Source organism: Macadamia integrifolia, chromosome 8 (genome assembly GCF_013358625.1).
Source record: "Macadamia integrifolia cultivar HAES 741 chromosome 8, SCU_Mint_v3, whole genome shotgun sequence".
NCBI lineage: Eukaryota > Viridiplantae > Streptophyta > Magnoliopsida > Proteales > Proteaceae > Macadamia > Macadamia integrifolia.
This window is the reverse complement of record NC_056564.1, coordinates 10,335,585-10,354,403: the sequence shown is the minus strand read 5'-3', so window position 1 is coordinate 10,354,403 and position 18,819 is coordinate 10,335,585. Positions and strand designations below refer to the sequence as shown.

The 18,819-nt window shown below is 38.6% G+C and overlaps 1 protein-coding gene across 1 annotated transcript; it reads right to left on the bottom strand.

Moving 5' to 3' along the window:
- Positions 1 to 11,036: 11,036 nt before the first annotated feature.
- LOC122087508 (B3 domain-containing protein Os01g0723500-like) lies at positions 11,037 to 12,670 on the bottom strand. Its single transcript, XM_042656662.1, has 4 exons — positions 12,530 to 12,670; positions 11,862 to 12,357; positions 11,611 to 11,759; positions 11,037 to 11,505 (listed from the first exon to the last, which is right to left on the bottom strand). The coding sequence occupies exons 1-4, from the start codon at positions 12,605 to 12,607 to the stop codon at positions 11,221 to 11,223; spliced, it is 1,008 nt and encodes a 335-aa protein (XP_042512596.1). The 5' UTR covers positions 12,608 to 12,670; the 3' UTR covers positions 11,037 to 11,220.
- Between the last annotated feature and the right edge of the window lie 6,149 nt (positions 12,671 to 18,819).

Sequence of the window (18,819 nt, the reverse complement as noted above, 5' to 3'; positions counted from 1 at the left end):
CCAAGCCCTCTGGCTTTCGGATCTAGACCTCTCGTGGATTCGGCATGTGATGGCATCTCGAACACCATTGGGATCTCTTAAATTCAATGTAGTTGTTTGTTGCTAACTTTGCTAAGCTTCATGTCCTTATTCAGGTATTTGAGATCTAGAATCTCCCAAGTTTTCCTTTGCTAATTCCAATGTAGGTGCACAACCAAACACATCGTCGGCACCAATTTCGTGAGAATCCTCAGGATCACAACCGAGCACCGTTGTCGATCCTAGCTGAGCACCGTTGTGCGAGGACGATCATCCCCTGCAGAGAATCCCAAGGTTCATAGTCTTGTACGATTGCCAATACGGACGTCGGCACCAATTTCGTGAGAATCCTCAGGATCACAACCGAGCACCGTTGTCGATCCTAGCTGAGCACCGTTGTGCGAGGACGATCATCCCCTGCAGAGAATCCCAAGGTTCATAGTCTTGTACGATTGCCAATACGGACTATCCGCACCAACTTTTTGAGAATCCTTAGGATCACAACCGAGCACCGTTGTTGATCCTAGCTGAGCACCGCTGTGCGAGGATGATCATGCCCTGCAGAGAATCCCAAGGTTCATAGTCTTGCACGACTGCCAATATGGACTATCCGCACCAACTTTTTGAGAATCCTTAGGATCACAACCGAGCACCGTTGTTGATCCTAGCTGAGCACCGTTGTGTGAGGATGATCATCCCCTGTAGAGAATCCCAAGGTTCATAGTCTTGCAGTTGGAAACTCAAACTTTCGACGTCACGCAGTGTGGGCATTACCTCTATATTGACCAACCACGGCAGGTTTTCAATCATAGTAACATCCACACGCTACCCGATTTCGAATGTGTTATCGATCGACATTTCCTACCTTTGGTCTTATCGCTCGTTTCGCATTTGCATTTGCACCTCCGCCATCCTTGAGCCGGATGTCGGCAGTACATTGCTCTTGGTGACAAAATGGTGTGTTCTTTTCTTTTCCTTTCGATCGTTACACAGGTCTCAGTCAAAGAGGGGCAATCTGTAGACACCGAATTTTGTCACCCCCCGGCAATGATGACAATATGAAAGATTACATATTGGATATTTTAGACTTGGAAAATTTTCAAACTTAGAGTAGAAAATGACCATATTTTGCTATAAAATTTCAAGAGAAAATGTTTTCAAAAATTAGAATTTGATGTTGTGGATTATTGTTGTTTGTCACCTCAAGTCGGACATTACACTTTGATGCGAGAACTATGCCAATCGACGCCCGATTCTCTCTTTCATTATATGATTTGGGTCCCTACTTTATACATATTTTTGTAAAGGTTTCCGATCAAGACTACAATCATGTCTCACATCATTAGATAGTGCTCGGACTGAGCTTTCTAACGACATATTACACGTCAAATTCCGACGAACGGTTTGAAAGATATGACCCCCGAAAGTTGACTCCAAAGTTCGATATCAGATTCCATTCCGAGCAACCAAAGGGTGCCACATGGCGCCCAAACCCCTTTGTCCAAAAGAAATCCTTTTTGGACAATTCTCTCTAGTTTTTTAGTCCCACATCGGAAATTTGAGAGAATTGTCCCAAGTCCCAAGGTTATAAGAATAGCTCTTCCTCTCTTCCAAAGAAAAAAAGAAAAAAGAGGAGGATTTGGGAGAAGGAATATGGTTTTTGCTAATTCCCTCTAAAATCAAATATTCTTCAAGTTTAAGAGTTTAATACATTAATCCTTCCTTGAGCCGGAAGATCTTGTCCGGTTCGGTTCGATTCGGGGCTTGAAGCACAAGGGTTATCTCCCCTTGTTTTTTTATTAAAGCCGGTTTAAGGTATTTTTTTTTTCTTCCCAATAGCGATTTAGAATTAGTTTAATTAATAGATTAGTTCCTAATTTATTAATCATTGATTTATTTAGATTAATTATGTTTAATTAGTCTCAGTTTGGTTCAATACGGTTTATTGGATATAAATTGATTTATTCAGGTCCAATTAAAGATATTCAGGTTTAATTGATTCTTTTAGTTTAGTTAAGCTTAATTGTTTTTTTTTACATGTTTACCTTTATTTGGTTTATTTTTTTTAGTTACTTTTTGTTCTTTTAATCTGGACCCTTGGATCAGAATTTTTCATATAACCTTCTTCTTTTCTTCTTCTTAGTCTTCTCTTCTTCTTATTCTTCTCTTCTTTTCTTTTTCTTCTCCAGCCGAACCTGCACCTCCTTCTCTTTTTCTTTTTCTTCTTCTCTTCTTCTCTTCTTCTCTTTTCCTTCCCTGCTGCTGCAACCCCTAACCGGCAGTAACCAAACCGCAGCCGCACCTAACCTGCACCTCCTTCTCTTTTTCTTTTTCTTCTTCTCTTCTTCTCTTCTTCTCTTTTCCTTCCCTGCTGCTGCAACCCCTAACCGGCAGTAACCAAACCGCAGCCGCACCTAACCCTCCTCTCTTCTTCTTCTTCTTCTTTTTATTCTTCTCTTCTTCTCTTTTCCTTCCCTGCTGCTGCAACCCCTAACCGGCAGCAACCGAGCCGCAGCCGCACCTAACCCTCCTCTCTTCTTCTTCTTCTTCTTTTTATTTCTCTTTTCCTTCAACACCCCAACACCCAGTCACCATTACTAATCTATTCAAAGACACCTTTGCCTTTCGTTTCCATCACCCATTAGACCTTTTCAATGTCCTGAACGAAGGCCCTTAGTCTGTTGCTGAAAACCTTATTATTCCGGACCATTGGAGGGACTCAGATTGGGACTTTGACTCAACTGACTTCTTGATTCAGTTACATGGCCTTCCAATAGAACTCCAAGATATTCAACTAGCTGCACGCCTAGCTGCAAAGGTCTATCCCTGTTCCAAAGTCATGCATATCAATGGAGTCAGATTAGGGGAACACATTCAATACTTCAGAGCTCATACCAGGGTTAACATTACCAAATTGCTGAAATCCTCCATCAACATCAAACGAAGGAATGGTGATGACTGCCCCATTGAAGTCCAGTACAAACGTCTTCCCCTCTTTTGTGCTTACTGCGGCCTCATAGGCCATGAAGATCAGTGTTGCACCGTCCTCTTTCACACTGAACAAAACCATCGCCAGACCCATGGCTGCAAGTACCTTTGCCCTGCTTTTAGTTGACGCAAAATCCCAAGCACTATACGTGGATTCCCAAACAGCCCCGCCTGAATCCCATCTCCTCCCCTTTTTCCAAAATCCATCTCCAGCCCATGGTCTTCTTTTCTTTTTCCTATTTTATTTTATTTTTTTTATTTCTTTAATTTGCTGATTAAATAATCCATATTTGTATTTATGTTTTCTATGTGGAATCTTCCCCTCCTTTTGTTCTTTATTTTTCTTTTATCGATTTTTGGTTTGATTTTTATTTTATTTCCCTCTTAATAACGTATGGGACGTAGTCTAGGGCGTATGTTAGCAAGGGCGTGGCTGGCCCCTCAAACCAGCCTGTAGCATTAGGATGTATTTGGGAAATGAGTTTGTGTTATAATTCATCCAGCTTTCCCTTCCTTTAATTTAATCATTTCATCATCTTTCTTTAAATGCAATAAAAAACCAGATCTTGTTTAAAAGAGTGCAATTATTATACTTGTATTCCAATTCATCTAGCTTTCCCTTACTTTAGCTTGTTTAGCTTCCTTTAATCATTTCATTTAGCTTCTTTGATTAGTTTAATTGCTTAAGTTCATATATCATTTTTTACTAGTGTTTTTCTTTATCGTAATTAGTTATTTTAATTATTTAATGGGTTCAATTAATGTAATGTTTAGACTCTAATGTAATGTAGGTATAGCATGAAATAATAATTAGACATATTTAATTTAGAGGGTAATTAACTAGATTAATTAGTTAAAAGATTCTCTTCTCATTAGCTTAACTAGGGTTTTGAAAAATGTTTAACTCATCTTAGGTTAGCTTAAGGTAAACAAAATTAGTACAATTAGGTTTCATAATTAGTTTAATTAAACCGTAGGTTTAGTTTAATCCACCTACACTAGATTAGGTAGATTAGGAAAAATGCATTCATTTAATGTAATTAATCCGTTTCACTTTTATAAATTAATTAGGTCTCATTTAATTTATAAATATTTTTACCAATTAGATTAAGTAGGATTGCAATAATTTATTTCACAGATTACTAGGGATTAGGATTAATCATTTTTAATTAATTCAATTTAGGATTTCATAAATTCATTGATCATCCATCTAGGTTAGGTCCAATTAATCGAGTTAGTTCAATTTAGGGTTTCATAAGTTGCTAAACTAATCCTAGGTTTAGGCTTATTTAATTAGCTTAATCTAAGACTCATAATACATTAATTAAATCATTTAGGGTTTTTAATTTTAATCAGCGTAATCATTTCATTATTTGCATCATAACCTAGCTAGCATAATTTAGACACTTGGTTTAGGGTTTTCACATGTCATGCTTAGATACCTAGTTTAGAGTTTTCAGTGACCTAGATTTAGGACTAGTTAGTAGGGTACAAACAAACTTTGGTCAAACAAAAGGAGACCGGCCTTAGGGTCGGGTAGACTAGGTGCCTAACACCTTCCCAGTCTGTCACTTGACACTTGTCTAGAATCTTGGTGCAAACCAGCCTTATCCATCAGAGTCATTAGTCTCTCTCCCTTGATTGGGGGAGACATTTATGGGTCCTAGACCCTTTCTAGGTGGCGACTCCCTTTTACACATAACGTGTATCCCACCTTGGCATTTGATGACCAGGGGATACTATCTCATCTCATTAGGGTCGAACCCTAGCGTGTGTACACGTGCTACGCGCCATATCGAGATCCCGCGGGGCGGATGTCCATGGTACCTACAATATCGTGTATCCAAGATAAACGAGAAAGATCATAAAGCCAGATCTTAACCAAAAAGTGGATACAAATTTGGTTGGTTAGTTAGATTTCTTCTAGCAGAGGGAGAAAAAGTGTCACACCCCACCTCCACTCACCTAGAGGCTAGTGACATGGACACGTACATGTGTCCACAATCCATCTAGGATCCACAATGCAATACTTTAAATTCATACAATTATGAAATGAATCTAAGATCACATACTTATCATATAAACAAAATATATCCACTAATGATTTCTATTGATATTTACCATATTTACACAAAAGAATGTTTTCACATTTGGATCATAATTACAGTTATGCCCCTATAGGGCTACATCTACTATCTACAAAAAAAAAATAAAAAAGAGAATATGTTACTCCCATCTTCAGCGTGCTCCAAAAGCACAGTCATCACACACACATCCATCATCGTGCCCACCTAGCTCCTCATCCCAAAGGTCACCTCCGTAGAGAGCTGGATCCTCAATCACAGTGTTCGAAATGTTACCTAAATCAACATTTAAGAAGGGGCAACAATGGGGGTGAGCTTTCACGAAGCCCAGTGAGGGGTAACACACACAAGCAATCATGACATCCAAGAAAATGCAATAGTATAAATATCCATGCCCAACCACATCAATATGAATGCAATGACATGATCCATTTGTTATTAAACAATTCTAACCAATAATTTCTAAGTCCAAAAGGGGTATGAGTGCTACTGCAACATAGGTGTTATCCCCAGTCATGATTGTACGTTATCAATCCCTAAGGATATAAGCTAGTTGCGAGTCAGGAGCATATCGATTTCTACATGGTTACTTTGGTACCCAGTAAGCCCCTATTAATAATCCCTCACAATACCATTACATCGAATCCAACATCGCATGTAGGGTATACCCGTCACTAAATCAAACATCATGTGAGGGTCTGTCACGATGCTGGCATCTGCGCACCTCAGTCACCAAAAATTATCCTCAACCACAGACCATCGGACGAAAGGATTAGCCAATACGTAAACCCCTATTGGCAAGGGTTGTAGCACCAGGGTCGTTATCCTAATCCAATGCAATCTAATATGCCACAACACCATTCAATCACTCTCACACACACACACGCTCATCTTGAGTATGCCATCGACACCAACCATTGGCCACCCTGCACCCCAGTCTCTACATACACATGCACACACACACACTCACCTTGAGCATGTAGTGCCTCAACACCATTGGCCACCTTGCACCCCAGTCACACACACACACACACTCACCCTGAGTATGCAGTGCTGTCGGCACCAACCATTAGCCACCCTGCACCCCAGTCATACACACATATACACACACATACATACACTCACCCTGAGCATGCAGTGCTGTCGGCACCAACCATTGACCACCTTGCATCCCAGTCACACACACACACACATATGCACAATCATAATCCACATTCTCATGCCACATCAACACTTTACACAAGGAATAATATAATAATATGAAAAATTATATAATTCCTCCGCATATGCATTATGATACAAGCATTCCATAAAAACATACAAAATCCCCTCACCTCAAGTCCTAGGTGATGATGGATAACCGATGGCCTCACATTGTATCTCGTCACCTCTTGGTTCTACTCCTAAGATACATAAGGATTTTAAGAAATAAACTGCACATAGAGAAATGAGACCCTAGGCCCATAGAGAAATGAGACCTTGGGCACATGTTCTAGCTTCATTTCCTATTTATCTTTTCTTTGAAATCATTCTCAACTTAGGGTTTTATGATCATAGGGTTAATTTATATATGGGGGATGTTCACCCACCTCAATTAGCTTCGATTAAGTGTAATTAATGGTTTAATTAAGATAGGTTTACACAATGAATCCAAATTCCCCAAAGTTTCAGTCGCGACTAAGTAAAATTTGAGGAATTTCGGTTGACGGTGTAGGTAGTGACCACCAATGGCTTATGTGGTCACCCCAATCCACTATACATATATTTAATTTCATTTTCCCTAACCCAATTTCTGGTTTGAATGGTGGGGTATAAAGGGTTTGGGCAAATCCCAACATTTCTAGGGTTTAGTTACCTAAATTGGGGATTTTACTACGGAGGGCTCATAGACTCAAATTAATCCATTAATCTTGTTAGGATAGGTCTCTTACACTAAATCCCTCTCCCAATTGTAGTTTTAACAAGTGGGAAAGTGGGTTTTAGTAATTTTCCCCATTTCTAGGTTTTATATTGCCCAAATTGGGGTTTGAAGTGGGGATTTCTTAAAGGAAGGTTCATAGGTTCCAAAGGAATCATTGATCTTGCTAATCAAATCCCCCTCCTAATTAGTAGTTTTAGTGAGTGGAGAGGTGAGAATCAATTGGGGTTTCTCTTACCTAGCTTAAGAAAGAGTGGAAATGAAGAGAGAGAGAGAGACAACTTCCTATAAGGTAGCGAGAGAGAGATGGTTTACCTTAAAAATGGGTAGATGCTCCCTTTGCTCCCCTTTTCTTCCTCTTCCCTTGCTCTTCCCTTCTTCTTCTTCTTCTTCTTCTCCTTTCTCTCTTCTCTTGCTTTTAGTTTGGTAGGAATGAAAAGAATGGGTAAGGACTTTATTTTTAGAGTCACTTAAGTTAACTAAGGTTTGTTTGGCAAAATAATGGGTTTCTACCATTTACTAGTTTAAACTATAATTTGAGATAACGGGCCTACCTTGGGGTGTCCCAATATATTAATCTACTTCTAATTATGTTATCCCATCCTTGGGATTGGGTTTGAGTTATCCAGGTGCAAGGGGTTGGGCCCCACGGCCAAATAACCCCGTTTTGGCCTATATTTTCACTTTTAAGGTTCAAGGATCTTCCCATGAAGTATGAGGGCTTAACTAACATTTTCTTCTACGCCCGGAACCCCTTTCAATTTTTAAGACATGAGTAGCAAGTGCAAGTGGGGTCATCCTTCTCTTCCCGGCAAAATATGGCTGCTACCCAGTATTCATCGGTACTAGTATCCTCCGGTGCCTCATCTGTACAAATAAAAATAAGAATTTTAGGGCATGGGTATAACAAAAAGTAATGGAAAAGGTTTTACTAGGAAAGAGAGGATGCAATGTACAACCCTTTTTTATTCAGGTAAGAGGCTTTGACCCTCCTATTTCTCTATTATGCTTAAATTGATATAGCCTATAAAACATAGAATTACAATTCTCACATACTGTCCCAATATCTTTGTCCATTGAAGTGTTTCTCTTCTAATTCCTTCAATAAAACTGATCAATAAATTCTCACTAAACCTTTTTTAGTTCCACTTAAGAAAATTATCCAATAGGAGCTAAAATTCTCACCTAGTATTCTTCTATACAACTCCTATATGTTCTTCAACTTGCTCTATTTAGTATTTTCAACCATTGTAGGGTATATGCTGCTGCCATGATTATAGAGTTAGGAAGCTTGGACCATCCATGTGCACCCTAATAGAACTCTACAGTCAAGACAGTATATGCATAATTAACTGCTAAAATATTAAAACCAAAGTGAGGATACTCAAAAGGGTCTAGCTAAAACAGGAGGAGGTTTCTTGTTGGTTATCAACTTGGGCCAAGAAGTTTGAATCCAACCAGAATCAATTCTGCCCTCACCCAGCAATAGTAGGCCCCAAGGAGAAATCAAGACCTCTTAGTTGTGAAGGGGTCCTTGCCGCTACACCGTGGGGTTACAGAATCAGGTTTTTCCCACTGCACTGCCATTTCCGATGGTGAAATGGTGGAGGTATGCAATAATTTTGCAGCTAGCATTACATTTTAATGAATGCAATGTTTGACGCTTATGTTAATGCAGAAAAGCTTTCCCTACATCAAGTCAGATTAGGGGATATAGCACATATTTGATTCCAGATGGTTGGTATAGAAGCTTGTGTGGATCAGTTCCAAAAGTAATCCACTCCGGTAGTTTTACATAAATGGTGATCAACTAACAAACCAACTGGATAAAAACTAAAAAACATCAAGAGAAACCTCCCCTACCCCCTACCCCCTACCAGAAAAAAGAAAAAGAAAAAAAGGGAAAGTATCAACATTGTAGCTGTAACCTTAAAGAAAAGTCCATTTTGGTAACTGACAAATTATGAGTGAATCATTTCCAAAATCACCTTCTCTGCTACTTAACTAATCTTCATTATAAACTAGCACAAGAAACAGCATGAACAGCTCAACATCTATAGAATTGTGACACATCATAACTTAAAACCATTCATCAAATTTGGGAAGACAGAACACATGAGAAAGAGGGAGAAAGATATAGCCTGATGCCTACGAGCTGTTGATCTTGAATGTTTTGACTTGAGAATTATCTTAAAGAAGTGAAGCCCCTCCACCAGGAAATTTATCTCACCATAGGCTTCTTCGTATCTCCGGGATAGGCACATTGTAGAGAACATTGGATTATCTATATACCACACCTGTGTATCTTAGGGCCAATAGAGAGGATATTTTCTTTATATTTGGGCACCAGACAACACAAGTGAGCTGCTGCGGATGGAAAGGCAATGTGATGGGAAATACATTGTGGACTTTAACAGTGAGTTTAACAAAATTGGAATGAAAATGCAAAGTTTATGCTGTTCACAACAACATTAAGAGTGGAGATGCCTGCTTGCATTTGTTGTGCTGCCACAATTCATAATTAGTTGTGCTTTTCTTCCTTGTACCATATCTTACAATGTGGTAATAGTTTAAGATAAATGGAGGCGATGTTTTTATACTGCTCCCTTATTTTTTACTCTTTCACACTCAACTGGTGGGAAGTTCATAGAAGTGACATAAAGTCATTAGGACAACCCCTCCACAGTGGTGTTGTAGGCACTCTTAATAAGCATCCAATTTTCATAGAACCTGCATATCACTAAATCTGCTTTTTATTATAATTCCAAAGTGCTCTTCCAATAATTATAAATATGTTGTTTCTTGAATTTACATCCTTCAGACCAAGTCTTCTTCCTTTGTTTAATTTTTTTTCTCATTTATTATCTCTGTGACTGGGGTTTCTTTGACTTAAATGAAAATTATTCTCTGTAAATCCTTCAGACATCCTTCAGACCAGATCTTCTTCCTTTGTTTAATTTTTTTTCTCATTTATTATCTCTGTGACTGGGGTTTCTTTGACTTAAATGAAAATTATTCTCTGTAAATCCTTCAGACATCCTTCAGACCAGATCTTCTTCCTTTGTTTAATTTGTACATCAGATATGTTTCCTTGCAGGAACAGGGGCCATGAAACTAGAAAAAGTCTTGCCTGAGTCCTTATTCAAGTTTGGTTCCATTGAATTCTTTATCTCGCAAAGTTTAAGCACGGAATTTTTATCATTTGTGCAGTATTTGCCAAAACGCCTTGCTGAGAGATGTCTGACAAAGGCCCTCAAAGAGTATCGAGTCGAAAGTGTTCATTTTTTTTATTCACTGATAGGTAAGTCCAAGGTTCCATTAGAGAGTATAATGAAATACAATGTTAGAGAATGCTAAGTCTTGTTTTGCACACCCTAGAGATGGATTAATAGAGATGGGGTGCTTTTTCATGCAACTGATCAATGCCAGATCTGTCGCAAAAGAAGAGGCTTGCTTGATAACATTCAAATTTATCAGGATGTTAATTGAACTAATCATTTCAGATTTTAATTATAATGTGAACCATGTTGCACTTGTGATTGCTAATGGACAATTACAATATTATTTCACATAGGATAGATACTATACTGATCTAATTCTACTTTCTATTTTCTTGGTGTGTAGCATTGCAGGATCCAAGGGATGCAGGGTCAAATTGGATGCTCCATTTGTCTTATATCCCATTAGCATTTTTCTGTACATGGAGTAGAATGTTGTTAGGGAAAAAACTCTGCTCTAGGATGGACTTACAGCTTCAGGATAACATTAACCAGCTGTATGTCTCAATTGTTTTGCTACCCCTCGCATATGATGTAGTGCATGCAGCATTATAATGGTTGAGAATTAACAACATAATGGTTGAGAATTAACAAGGCAGCAAAGTTAAAACATCTACAAGACACGAGAGAGGTGTTGTGGGGGGACATATTCTTCAGTCCCACATCAGCCAAAGAGGAAGATTATGAGGCCGTGAGCGGACAATATCATGCCAAGGTTACACATGAAATTTGTTTACATGGAGAGAGAGAGACAGAGAGAGAGAGAAATGATTGCATCCCTGGACATACACTAATAGTAGAGGTTTTGCACCCCCAGAATAGATTTCTTATATACAATGATGTGCAGAAGAGCTATGATTTTACGAAGGATATCACATAGTTGGACTTGAACACTAGACTATCAGGTGCTCCAGCATTCTCGTTACTTTTAGCATTAAAGATTAGACGAACAACCATGACTAATGGGTTCAACAGCTCGGAATATATGAACACGCATTACATTCTTCCTTCCTCCAACTTCAATCAACTCAAACACACAAGCATCACCTTCCACCAGATTGTTTCCTTTCCAAAATTCAAGCAATCCATTTCTCAGATGGGTACGTCCATCTCTCTCATGATGTATTTTGAATGTCCACAACCTCCCCTGCGGATCCTGGACCTCTACTATCTCCTTTTCTGTGAACCCATTATTTACTGCAACGGCCTTCGGAACAGTCTGCCATCCAAGGTCAATAAACGATCGTATGAGGTGATTAGTTTCCTTCCAATGAAATAAAAAATCGAAACAATCTAATTGGTCAGATTGATAGGGAAAACTCACAATCTGATATTTTCTGCTTGTTCTCATTATCTGGGTGAAATGTGGATTGTCTGTTTTGAATAAGCGCACTGTTTCGACTCTCCCATTCCTTTCAATCTTGTTAGCTGGCATCCTCTTCCTCCACTTCTTCTCTGACACACTAGATTCACCTATACACGAATTAAAGCTTGTGAAATTCAAAACAAAAACAAAAAACCATTTTGTGTTTGAATTCAGCCAAAAAAAAAACAGAGTATTCTCCAAGAACTCACTTGTCATTTTACCATAAGTAACCCCTTTCTCTGAGGATTTGAGCCTCTCATTCTTCCCAAGTACTTTATTCAGTATCTGGGAAATGGGTTTTTCTTTCTCTACTTCGTGCATGGGAATTTTCTTCTTAGTTTCTGATATGGGTTCATCTTCATCATCAAAGGAAAAAGGATCTTCTTTCTTTGTATAGTGTTTTTGTCCATTTTCATGATCACTATTCTTCCTCCTCCTCTTAGCTGACAGCGGCAATTCCTTTTCGCAAGCAGTTTTGGCAAATATAGTGACCCTAAACTTAGAATCTCCATTGTACCTGAAAATTAAGAATTCTCCAGGTTTCAAAGAGTGATACCTCACAAATTTCCGCCAACCCCTTCGAAAAAACCAGTTCTCCTTGAACTTTTTAACCCTCACAGGCCAACGCTTTCCATTCGGACTTTGAAGGATGAATATTCCTGGCAAATCCCGATTAAAATGCTTGATAAATTCTGGAGGTATCAGCTGAGAAAGGAAAAAGGCAGCTCAGATTAGTCCCAGTCTACCAAAACAGAGACCAACTCCTTAGTTCTTTGTAACTCAAATGGTAAACAAATTAAATGATATCACAAATGGTAAACAAATTAAATGATATCACAGAAAAAAAAAAAAAAAACTCAAATTAAATGATGTTTACCAGTCGCTTTGAGAAATCACCGATGAGGACTTTGAAGAAGGAAGGTTGGATCTGTCGACGGTTTGGTTGTCTACCCATTTGGAAATTGAAATTTTTGAATTTGAATTTTGCATATGAAACTCCGAAAAAGGATCGCAGAACAAATGTTTATGGGGAGGGGGCCTTTGTCAGACATAAATAGAGAGAACCCTTCCATCTTGGGCACTAGAAACTAAGATTTCATCCGTGCAAGCAACGGTACAACGGCACGAGTGTACTTGAGTCTGACAGTCATGGTTGCCCTTTTTCCCATTCTAACGGTCAGCTCAACTGTAGTTCGGACTTGGGTCCGTTGGTTCTTGGTTTATCTGAGTGTAACGGTAGGATTAAATGGTTGGAAACAAGTAGGCTGGGTGTCACTGAGAGGTGAGGGGTGAGGACCTGCTGTAATCCTGTTAGATCAAACACCAAGAAATACGAAATAAAATAGACAAAAGGTCTGCACGATACAAAGATTTAACGAGGTTCACACATCAGAGTGGTGTGTTACGTCCTCGGGCGAAAAAAAAGATGTTTCACTATGCAGAAGAGAGATTACACCCAAGCAACGGCGAAAAAACTTGCCCTGAAATCCTAGCTCGAAAAACCCTAAAATACAATGACTTTTTTAACAAGACAATAGTACATTATATACTCCAAGTCGTGGGTCGACCCATCGGGTCAGAGTCGATCCAATCAAACCATACCCCGCTCCCCCATACGAGATTAGTGTTGGGCTCCAGGCTTGGGCCTATCGGCCCAACCCCGTTGCTTCTATCACAGATCTCAGAAAACTTTCCATTCGGGTCGCCACCAAAATATGTCAGATCGGGTCAATCTTCAAAACGGGTCAAGAATTTGAGACAAACTTAACAAATCTCCACCTTAGCTTGAATTCTCCTCCAACAAACAAATAAATAGCTAAAGTTTTCATCTTCTCCAATAACCCTCCAAATGACTAAACTCAAACACAACAAATACCAAGTAAGTTTAAGCAATGCTCGAACTTACCAACACACAAAGGCTTAGTCAACATATCAGCTGGATTGTCTTCAGTACCATTCTTCAACATTTGAATATTACCCTGAGCAATTATCTCTTTGATGAAATGATATCGAACATCATTCTGCTTTGTCCTCTCATGATACATCAGATCTTTAGTCAAGTGAATAGCACTCTGGCTATCACAATGGACAACAGTCACCCCATGATCCATGCTGAGATCTCCCATCAACTTTAAGCCAATATAGCTTCTTTAATTGCCTCAGTCACTGCCATATACTCTGCTTTAGTAGTAGATAATGCAACTGTAGCCTGTAAAGTAGCTTTCTAACTAGCTGTACTTCCTCCAAGAGTAAATACATAGCCTGTGAGTGACCTCCTCTTGTCAAGATCACCTACATAATCTGAATCAACATAACCAGATAAACTATCACAATTCCTCCCAAACTCCAAACAAACACCAGAGATCCATTTCAAGTACCTAAGTATCCACTTCACTGCTTCCCAATGAGCTTTACCTGGACATGACAAATATCTGCTCACCACACTAACAGCTTGTGAAATATCAGGACGAGTGCAAACCATAGCATACATAACAGAGCCAACTGCACTAGAGTATGGAACACGTGACATGTATATTACCTCTTCATCTGTCTTAGGAGACAGAGTAGCTGAAAGTCTAAAATGAGATGCAAGAGGAGTAGTTCCAAGTTTGGCATCTTTTATGCCAAAACGATTCAATACCTTCTCAGTGGGCTTCTGTTGAGACAGCTACAGTTTTCCTGCTTTTCTATCCCTCTTGATCTCCATACCAAGAATCTTGCTTGCTGCCCCCAAATCTTTCATCTCAAATTCAGGATTTAATTGTTTCTTCAAACTGTTGACCTCATTCCTATCTTTTGCTACAATCAACATATCATCAACAGAAAGTACCAAATATATGAATGACCCATCATAGAGCTTTCTAAAATATACACAACAATCATATTGACACATGCAGTATCCAAAACTAGCCATAACTGAATCAAACCGTTTATACCACTGTCTAGGAGAATGTTTTAAACCATATAGGGACTTCTTCAACAAGCATACATGGTCCTCCTTACCTTCAATAACAAACATTTCAGGTTGATGTATATAAATCTGTTCTTCCAGTTCACCATGCAAGAATACTGTTTTCACATTAAGTTACTCCAACTCCAAATCATGCATAGAAACTAAAGCAAGTAGGACACGAATAGAACTATGCTTAACAATAGGTGAAAAAACATCATTAAAATCAATTTCTTGTACCTGATTGTAGCCCTTTGCAACCAAACGTGCCTTGTACTTAGCATCTTCAACACCTGTGGCATATTCCTTCTTCTTGAAGACCCATTTGTAGCCAACAATTTTCTTCTCTGTTCTTGGTTTGAAAAGCTCACAAGTCTGATTTTTATGAAGAGATTCTATCTTCTCATTCATGGCAACCAATCATTTTGTAGAATCAACTGAAGTAACCGCTTTAGAATATGTTACAGACTCACTATTTTCAATTGTATCTACAATAAACAATGCATAAGCAACAAATTCAGCATACCCGTTCTTCTTCTTGATTCTCTTGAGCACCATCTCCTTTAATAAAAGTAGGCAGCTGGACTGAAGTTGATTATGCTTTTATTTGAAGATGAACCACCAATTTCAAACTTCACCTTCTCTCTAGATTTTTCTTGACCTTCATCACAATGAACATGAGCTTCTTTCCTAGGATGCAACATAGCAGATTCATCAAAAGTAATATTTCTGCTTATAAGAAATTTTGGAGACTTTGGATTAGGACACCACAATCTGTATCCTTTCACTCCAGATTCATACCTAAGAAAAATGCATTTCTTAGCCTTAGGTTCCAACTTTTATTCATTCACATGTGCATAAACATGACATCCAAATACTTTTAAGTTGGAGTAGTCTGCAGGCTTACCTGACCAAACTTTTTCTAGAGTCTTACACTTAATAGTTGTGCAATGAGATCGATTCACCAACAAGGTTGCTGTGTTAATTGCTTCTGCCTAGAACTCCTTGCCCAATCCTATATTTGATAACATACACCTTGCCTTTTCAAACAAGATTCTATTCATAAGCTCATTCATAAGCTCTGCCATTCCATTCTGATGGGGTGTTTTAACAACTGTATGATGTCTTGTAATACCTTCATTTTTACAGAACTCATTAAGGTCACCTTCACAAAACTCTAGGCCATTATCGGTTCTCAACCTCTTAATTTGTTTCCCGGTCTGCTTCTCAAGTAAATTTTTCCACTGTTTGAAAGTGACAAATACTTCATTTTTGTGTTTCAAGAAATAGACTCAAATCTTCCTAGAGAAATCATCAATGAAAATAAGCAAGTACCTTGAACTAGCCCCCTTTGAAGTAACCCTGGAGGGCCCCCATAGGTCTGAATGAATGTAGTCAAAAGTTCCCTTGGACCTATGAATAGCAGTACTGAAACTGACTCTCTTTTGCTTCCCAAACACATAATGCTCACAGAACTCCATTGCTTCTGTACTCTGACCACACAGCAAACCCCTTTTACTTAATGATGCCATTCCTCTTTCACTAATATAACCTAACCTCATGTGCCATAAATTTATGAGATCTGATTCAGACATAGATGATGAAGCTGCTGCAACAGACCCAGTGACTGTAGTACCCTGCAACATATACAAACTGCCAACCTTGATTCTTTTCATCAATAAGAGAATACCCTTACTGATCTTTATGACCTTCAGTTGTATACTTGCACCCATTTGAATCAAGAGTACCTAAATTAATGAGATTCTTCTTCAAATCAGGGACATGCCTAACATTAGACAAGATTCTAACAATCCCATCATACATCTTGATACTGATCGTTCACATTCCAATAGTCTTACAAGAAGAATTATTTCTCATCAACACAACTCCACCTCGAATTGATTCGTATGTGGAGAACCATTCATGATTGGAACACATATGGTAGGAGCAACTAGAGTCAAGAATCTATTCATCCTATGAACTGACTCTGTCATCAGTCACTAAAATCATAACAGCCTTACTCTCATCTTCAGTAATACTAGCTTTTGCAGAATCATCTCTTCTGTTGATTTTGGGCACCACTATCTGCTTTCTGCTTATTTAAAAGCTTATAGCATTCAAATTTAATATCCCCTTTTTCTTCCAGTAATTACAGGTCAAATTCTTGTGCTTAGATTTTGATCTAACATTCTTCACCATCTGAACCCCTTTCATTTGTTCTCCCTCTAGCTATCAAATCAACACCATCAGATTTATTAGTAGACATCAATTCATTATCAATCTTCTGCTTGCTTTGCAGATTCATTTTGACATTCACAATAGAGATTGTCTCTCTTCCATAAATCATAGTATCCCTAAAATACTTATAAGATGGAGGCAGAGAACATAACAATAATAGGGTCAAATCTTCATCGTCTATTTTAACATCTATCATTTTCAAATCAATAACAATAGAATTAAACTCAGATATATGGGATTTAATAGAAGTACCTTCACACGTATGAAGGGTATACAGTTGTTGCTTCAATCTCAATCTATTGGTGAGGGATTTGGTGAGGTAGAGATTCTCTAACTTCACTCATAACTCTACAACTATTTTCTTTGAGAGAACTTCCTATAAAACATCATTCGAAAGACACAATTGACTGGCTGAAAGGGCTTTATCATCCAAATCGTTTCAATCATCATCGGACATAGTTGGGCTTAGTTATTGAGGGCATGGTACACTTTATATTCGATCGGTGCCTCAGGCTATAATCAAGCTACCTTAATCGGGCTTTAGTCGGGCCTTAACCAGGCTACGGACATGTTTAATGTTAAACAGTCTTTAACCGATTTTTAAACGGACCCTCTTTAAAATGTGTTATTATATTCCAGCCCACTCATGCAAGCTCAAAAAAATGACAATAAATCAATAAATGATACCAAATAGAACCATTATTTAAAATGTGAACATGTCTTTACTTTTTACTTTTTACTCTTTAATTTGGGGGGTAAAATAGGTATTCTACAATCATTAAAGGGTCGGGCCAGGACAGTGCACAATAGGTCGATCTCGTTCGGGCGTTAGTCTGTTGGTCTCGATCGGGTGCCCGATGGTCCAAGTAGCAAAACCGAGACCGACCGTTTGTAAACGGGCCGGGCTCAAGCTCGACAAGTTTAATAAACAGTCCTGGTCGGGCCGGTCTATAAATGGTCAATCCTGATCGATTTAGTCGGGTCAGGCCATGAATTGACACCCCTAGGGTCGTAGTAGATCCAGTCGAACCATAGCCCTCTCATCCCATACGAGATCAGTGATGGGCTCCGGGATTGGGCTTATCGGCCCAACCTCTCTGCTTCCATCACAGATCTCAGAAAACTTCCCATTCGGGTCACCACCAAAATATGTCGGATCGGGTTAATCTTCAAAACGGGTCAAGAATTCGAGACAAACTTAACAAGTACAATTATGGCGACAACTCTTCTTTTCTTTCCATTTTCCAACTTTGAAAACTGCGAGGATTCAGCTACTGCAAAATAAAAAATTGAAATCAAATCCAACAGAAAAAAATCTGCTTTTCAAAATAGAAATTGGCCGTACATTTATCCTTTTTCCAGGGCTTTTTGGGTGCTTCAATTTAATTATTCTTAGCTTTTCGTTGGGAAATTGCAAATTCATTCTTAGTACTTCACAAGTTGTTCATGCGATGCACCATTGTTGGGTAGAGAAAGAAAGCTCTAGTATAGCCCGAATCTCCCAGAGAAGAGATTGTCATTTCTTCAAGATCATGCTTGAGACCGACATTCGAGATGGATGGCTGGTAAGCGTTCTTTCTCCCTCTCTCTCATATATCTCATATTTTTTTATAATATTGGTGTGATCTATGAAGTTCATATGAAGGTGTTGGTTTATTGCTTGATCAACATGAATCATGAGTTACAGGGTAGTAGTAGAAGGAAATGATTTTTTGCCTTGTGTACACTTTGAAGTTTGAAAAACAACCCTAAAGCAATCTGTTGTCCCTATTTCAACCCTTCTCATAGGAAATTTAATGATATGACTTCTTATTTGCATATCGCTTTGAATTATTGATGCTTCTTCATTTCTGTATTTGGTTTGACACTAAGATGATTTTGAGTAAATGCATTATGCCTCTATTAGTTGAGATAAATTGCGGATTGGGATCCTCTCCAACGACTTTCCCTCCAACAGCTCTCCAACTCAGAGAACTGCA